Genomic DNA, 6,965 nt, shown 5'->3' with positions numbered 1-6,965 from the left:
GTGTCAGCAGGTCAGTTCAGCAGTTCCCTGCCACGGCTTGCAGAGCAGGAAACTCAGTCTGTGAGAGACCCAGAATGGAGGTTGTGTGGGGAGCCCTGAGTTGCAGGAGCGTGCTGAGCTCCTGTTTCCTTTGAAAAAAAATCCCAGAAGGAGTCCTCCAATTTGTTGCCCAGCTGAAACACAAACCAGACCGCGCTAAACGACGCGCCGAAGAAATAAACTCGTTGCTACAAAGATTTATGCCAAGACAAACTCCATTCACGTTAATAATGACATACATTAGTGTTCTGCTGGGGAAAAGCTACTGTCCCATAGCAGCAGGTTTAGAGAGACACCCCTGAATGTCGGTAAAAACAGCTGCAGACAGACAAGGGAGAGGAAAAAGCCAGGGAATTCAAACGCAAGCCATCTGATTAGACGTGCATGCAAACCAGAGGACGAGTGGTAGGAGATCAAGCTCCTGAATGAACTTCCTGAGCAACTGGGAAGGTCCCCGAGGTGCAAAGAACAGCAGAAAGGTAGACGTGACAGCCTGTGGGGTTCCTGCTTTCAGCCATTACTAAAGGTACCAGCTTATACTTAATGCCCACAGTGCAAACCAGCTTAAGAAGGGATTAGTTTAAAGCCCACTAAGCCCATGTAAATGATGGTGCAACCTAGAAAAAAAACTTATGAAATGGTCCTCTGTAAGGGGGAGCTGTCAGATGCTCCGACTGCTGGCGTCAAAGCAGATTCATGGGTGGACTCAGGGGCTTCACCTCTGCAAAATGAGATTGGCCAAACTGGGTGAGCAGCCAAAAACGCACCTCAGTCTGGAGGGGAGAGCTGGGGAAGGGACAGCAGCACGGCCATTCCAGGTGCTGGGCTCACAAAGAAGAGCCAGAAGAGGAAAAATTGAGGCTAAACGTCTGGGAAAACTTGATACTGAGAAAGATGAAGCAGCACAAAGATTTCCTGAGGAAGGGACAAGTTCCAGTGCTGGGAGTATTTAAAATCAGCCTTGACAATGCACTCAGTAAGAGGAACTGTGGCAAAACAACAAAGCCTAGCAGAGACGACACTGCACGACCCCAAGTCTTCTCCAACCCTGGTTGAATGATTAATTGCCTTGCCTTAGAACAACAGAGATTACTTCGCTTTTGTGGCTAATTGTTGTTGCCATACAACAGCAGTTTCTTATGAGAGGGGCTGGGAAGCAGGCTCTACTCTCTCTCCAGTCACGGTTCTAGAGGCACACTCCAAATTAATATGCTAACCCTGTCCCTGCAGTTATAAGAATGCTATAAAAAGGTATCTGCTGACCTGCTTCTCAACTCTGCAGAAACACACTGAGTAAGCTGCTTTGGCTATACTCTGGAGAGCCACCCAATTAAGATGCTCTGAAGTGCAATTTCTTCTCAGCAAAGAAAAGCAAGCCACACGCCAGCCTTCCTCCCAAACTGCATCAGTGGGTTCATAATGGCATCACGTGGCAGCTTGCAAGGGTCTGTAATGATGCAGAAACCAGCTGTGACAAATAACGCCTGCAAACAGGAAAGGAAACAAGCTACAGCCTCCCTAAACCTACAGCGCTAGGACAAGACCACTCACATCCAATAAATCCTGCAGTACAGCCTAACTTTGCCCGTGGCTTTGCAGCTTTAACCTGCCGACCTGGACACGAACTATGAAATCCTTAACAAGATTTTCAGCTTCAGACATTTGAGAGTCAAAACAGCAGCGTTTTCAATAAAAATGGCTTTCCAGCTGTGATCTTTTTGAAAGAAAAGAGAACAACCATCGCTACCTTGTGAATCTAACCAAGCAGACTACAAAACTTCTGAGGGATAAAAGTCAAAAGGTGGCAGATTTTCATGTGATGCTTCACTGCTCAGAAGGCGTGAGCCCACTAGAAATTGGCCCGGGGCTCCCAACACTCCTGGTCTTGTTCACGATCCGACTACAGGAAGCAGCACCTCTGGAAATAACCCCTGGAACACAGCTGCTCACCTTGCAGCACGAGCACCCTCCCGATGCCCGTTCTTGCACTGCAACCCTCTGACAGCAACCACATGGGATTTTGGGGAAGAGGAGCTTGTAAGAACAACGCTAAGTTATTTCCTCCAATAGTGTAGGTTTCCGATGCTTAAAATCCCAGACTTGAGCATAAGAACCGACTTCCAAAGTCAAGTCTGAAAGCAACACAGATGCTTTCCATCAGCAGCAAGTACACAACATACCCACTTGGAATCCCATTAGCACCTACACTAAATTAAGGATTTTAGTTGGGTTTTGCTTTAGAGCCTGGTAACAGCCAAACTGTTAAGGCGAGAACAACTCCTCTCTGCAGTCTTTTCCACCTCTGCCAGCACAAGGTCATGGTTTATTCTGTGCCACTCTGCTGCTCTGGCTGTCAGATGCCCCCGGGGAGCGCTCGCTACTCCTCTTCATTTAGACACAGAGAGTTTTTGGGACCTGACAGGCTCTCAACAGCCGAGTGCTCTACGTACAGCACCAGAGTGGAGCCCGGGCAGCGGAGCTGTGCGCAGACAGCGAGCGTTGTGCTGTGCCCCAGCCACGGCCGTCACCTCCGGAGCCGCCGCCTGCGTCAACCGGCAGGGAACAGCGCGTTACCGGGAGGGCTGTGCTCTGGCGTGCGTCTGGCTGCACTCAGAGTTCAAAACGCACATTTTATCCACTGTGCCGTACCATGTGGCAGAGCTGCCCTTAATCAGCAAGGCAGCAGCTTCGCACAGCGGAGCTAGGAACCGGCCGCAGACGCCAAGCTGCGATCCGAGTCCTTAATTCAGGGAGCTCCCAGGAGGGTTCTCTTTGCTGCAATAAGACCCTCGCTAGGAGAGGCTGTTAAAAAGCAACCCAGGCAACAAACCCAAGCAAGCACCTTCCACATCCAGCAAGCCAGGGCTGTGCTGTGGTGGCTGGTCCAGCAATTTGGACACAGCTCACACACAGGCAGATATTGTGCCATTTGTTGAGCAGGCTCTCAAGGGAGAACATTTGCTGGCTGGACTTGCTGCTCACCCTGGTTCTTAGCCTTGGTTTTTTTTTATGGAGATTTGAATGTGTGAAATCTGTTTCCAAGTACAGAGAGCCCTGCGTTTGTGACCCGAGACAGGTTAACACTTGCAATGAATGAGAGCTCCAGTGGCTCTGTGTTGTGAGCGAGATGCTGAAGAGCGGAGCAGCACAGATGATGAGTTACAGCAGCGTGGAAGGACAAATATGACCTAGCGCACCAGCAAGACCGAGCTGTTCTCAGTGAAGAAGCTGCACCTTCATTGCCTTTATAGAAATGTTTTGTCAAACTCATTGGAAAACACAAAAACGTCCTGCACCTCACAGTGCTCAGCAGCAAGGGAGAGGTTTGCATCCCCAAGTGTCACTTTTCAGGAAGAAATGCAGCTGGCATTCCCTTTCAGTACTCGACAGATCCTTTTTGAAGACTTGAAGCTATACTTCTTTCCGTTGCATGCTCAGTAGCTGCAAAAACCAGCCCTGGCACCTGCCAGCAGGTAACGCTGGGGAAGGCAACGCACTGACTGCCAGTTCTGAATGGGGATCCCAAGAGGATGGCATCTGCCTGGGCTCAAATGGCTCAGCTTTGCTGCTGCTCCGGGAGTCCCCGTGGCTTGTTTTTGACTGTATCATCTCCTGCAAGTGGTTACCATCTCACAGTGGAGACTGTCATACCATGCCATGACAGGCCAGGCATGAGCTGGGAAACTCTCCGAAACTGGCTCCACTTCACCCATTTCCAGAGTTAGGGGAGCAATTCGCACGTACCCAAGTGAACAGATGAGGTATTTTCATTTTGCAGCAATTCACAGCCCCTGAAAGGCCATTTAATAGGAACAGTGGTTCTCTTTAGCAGAGAAAAGCTTTCATCCCAGGTATTTTCTTGTTCCAAATTTGACTTGAAGCTGAAGTATCTGGAAAGAAGATTCCTCACAAACGCAAATCCCTATTTCAGGACCTTTTTTCCTCTTGGAGAGCTCCAGGTCCCATACACATAGTGGCAAAGATACACCACCAACCTCACCAGGTACAAGCCTGACAGCCCATGTGTCATCAGAGGGGCTCCATGGCTTTAAGAGTGAAAAGGCAACTCCAAGACCCAAGCAGTCCTGTCCAACTCCTAGAGCCACTGCCATCAAATACTCGTGAAGCTCAGCACAGCCTCTCGCACACCACTGGGCAGAGGCAGCTCTGGAAGGGGAACCACAGCACCTCATCTACCTGTGAAAACGCCTTTTTGGTTAACTCGTGTTGTTAGCTTTCTTTCCATGATTACAAATGTTAAGATTAAACCAGCTGCGTTGGGTGAAAGACTCGAAACGGTCATAAAAATAACCTGAACAAGACTGGAATTCATTACTGCTGAAATAGTTGCCTAAGGAAGACACAGCAAGACTTTGAAGTTTCTAATTAACATAACAAAAAGTTGAAAGCTATCAGTTTGGTTACTTCAGGACTTATTTTTCCTGTTACTAAAACAGAAACCCCCACCAGAACAGGAGATGAACATAAGGTCCCCAGGTTCAAACCAGCCCTGCGTCAACTTCAATGTTCCACAGCTCAGAAAAACCACATTAAGCAAATTCAACTTGATGAGTGTTTTGGTTCTTCAATGAATACAGGAACATTTGTATTCTCTACTCCTATATTATGCTATAAATTGTTCCCTAAGTAGGTCATCAAAATGATTTCGGAATGTTTCAGGACAGATAATTTCTACATGAACTCACAAAACCAAACCAGAGCTGTGGCTGTCAGGGCAATGACAAAGCTCCATCAAACCCACTGCTGTCAAAAAAGTTAAGGGGAGTGCTCTTTTTAACTTGGCATCTGCTACCATGATTCAACTCTGTGCAGAAAAATATACTATTACTCCATATGGCAGCTTCCCCAATTGTAAAAGGGCAGCCAACTCCTATGGCAATCAGAGCGCTAGCAAATTAGCAACTAAGTCTGGCACTAATGAACGCTCCGTTGTCTCAATAGAAGGTAGCTGGAGGTTTCCTCGCGTGTTTTCTCTTCGCTTTGTTCTAGGAGAAGATGCTACAAGAAACAAACCGCGTTCTGGTTCCTTTAGAGATTTAATAACCCAAATACTTCACTTCTTCCCTGATCAAAGGAAGTGGCAACTTGAGAATGCTTCATTGAGAGAGTCCCTGGTGTTATGGAGACAGCTCAGGACCATCACCTCCCGGAGACTCCCCAGATTTCCTGCAGAGCAGGAGGTAGATCCTATCACAGCAGACCCCCAGCCCGTGACCTGGCCGCAGAGGGAATCCAGCGTCCCCGCAGGCTGCAGGAGCCCTCTGTGAAGACAAGCACATGTCATTCATTCACCGGCCGCACGCTCCCCCGGCGCCTGACTGAGCGCAGAGCCCGAGTGTAGGACTGCTCGTTTGAGCGCCAGAGAAGCTATTTCGAGCTGTTTGCCCAAAGACTCATCAATAAGTCATAAGCCCCAGAATGGAAGTCAAAAGAAGGGAAAAAACAGTTGCTCAGGCAGAATAAATAGTAACTTCCATTGCATCCTCTTCATCTAAAAAGAGGATGAGCTGCTTCAAAACATCCCCCCTATGGGCTGCTACGCCGCAGGAACCCAACCTACTTCCATCTCCTGGAGACTCGAGGCAAGCGAGAGATGCTACAGCGCAAGTTAACCGCGATACCGGGAAAATCATCCCGGAGGACCCAGCCGCACAGAGCAGAGGCAGGAGTCTCTGGCTGAGCCCTGCTCTACAGCTTTGCTGCACTGGGCAGCACTGGGGAAGAGTTCCCTTCCAGGGAGAACCGTCTGCTGAAGGAGTACGTCAAGACCAGTGCCCCTGAGGCACACCAGGACTCATGGAGAGTGTCTCTGCTGCAGACCAGAGGGGAACATCTCCCTGGATCTGCTGTGTCTTTATCAGATCGGCAGCCCAATCTGATGAAAAGCCTCTTCTGGGGAAATGCTGTCCCCGACACACACCACCAGCCTCATTAATGAAACATTAGCTGCTTACACCGTTTCTCCTCTGCCTTTCCTGGAAACTCATCTTGTTTGCCTTGGATTAAGCTATCTGGGGCAGGGATGTGCCAATGCCTTTGTAAAGCACCCTGGAAGTTAAGAGCACTAGAGAAATATTAATCACTCAGCAGCTGCCATCTTCCCTGCAATTCCTTTAATTGCCTCAATTCTTGCTGACAGCTCTCACTGCCTGCTCCACCACAGGCAAGCACTTTCTCTGCTCAGACCAGCTCCAGTTCATAAACTCAACCAAACCTGGTGCCCAGTGTGCAGAAGAGAGTGTTACTGAGGCAGACAAAGATCTCAATCTACACAGATGCAAGCAGTGGGTTTGAGGTGTTTGAAAAGGCAAACTCACAAAATTCAGGAAGTTTTGGCCAGACACATGGCCCACATCCATGAAGTCTGCCTGCTTACCCTATACACGTGGTATTCTGTTACTAGAGTTGGAACACGTTGTGTTGAGCCAAACAAACCGGGCTGAGCACCCTCTCCTGCCCAGGAAGAGACAATCCTTACCTGAAGGTTGTTCAAAGGCTCCATTTTCATGACTGGGCCCAGGGTGTTGAGGGGCAGGGAGACATCAATACTTTGGTTTGGCATCAGAGGCGTGTGAATGGCCAGGGGGGTGCTCGGGATGACTCCGAAGCTGAGCAAGAGAAAAACAGAGGCGATGAGAGCAGCAGTGCAGTGACCAACACCTCCTTCCCTTTTGCCAAGCACTGCTCCTGAGCTGGCACTCAGAGGCCTGTGGGCTCTCTTACAGAGCTGCAGAGCACGAGAAGCGGAGCACATCACACACTGCATGGCTGTTGTATCACTGGGAGCCACGGAGGAAGGAACTGGAGCCAACACAGAACAAATACACAGCCAAGGAGGAGAAGGTGGTTTGTAACAGCCCTGCAGAACAAATGAATCAACGCAGCCAGCTGTCTGGTCCCGAATG

General features: G+C 49.2%; 1 protein-coding gene across 1 annotated transcript in view; it reads right to left on the bottom strand.

Moving 5' to 3' along the window:
• Positions 1-6,965, bottom strand: part of LOC104548375 (AP-1 complex subunit beta-1) — a gene marked incomplete at its 5' end in the record, with an annotated part of 54,880 nt that overhangs the window by 11,964 nt on the left and 35,951 nt on the right. The window contains one exon of the mRNA XM_010194380.1: positions 6,539-6,668. Coding sequence (XP_010192682.1) covers positions 6,539-6,668 — 130 coding nt within the window. The remainder of the gene's footprint in view (positions 1-6,538; positions 6,669-6,965) is intronic.

The sequence above is a fragment of the Mesitornis unicolor genome, unplaced genomic scaffold (assembly GCF_000695765.1).
Source record: "Mesitornis unicolor isolate BGI_N332 unplaced genomic scaffold, ASM69576v1 scaffold14431, whole genome shotgun sequence".
Classification (NCBI taxonomy): domain Eukaryota; kingdom Metazoa; phylum Chordata; class Aves; order Mesitornithiformes; family Mesitornithidae; genus Mesitornis; species Mesitornis unicolor.
Note: the sequence above shows the minus strand (reverse complement) of the source record. Positions and strands in the feature narration are given on the sequence as shown.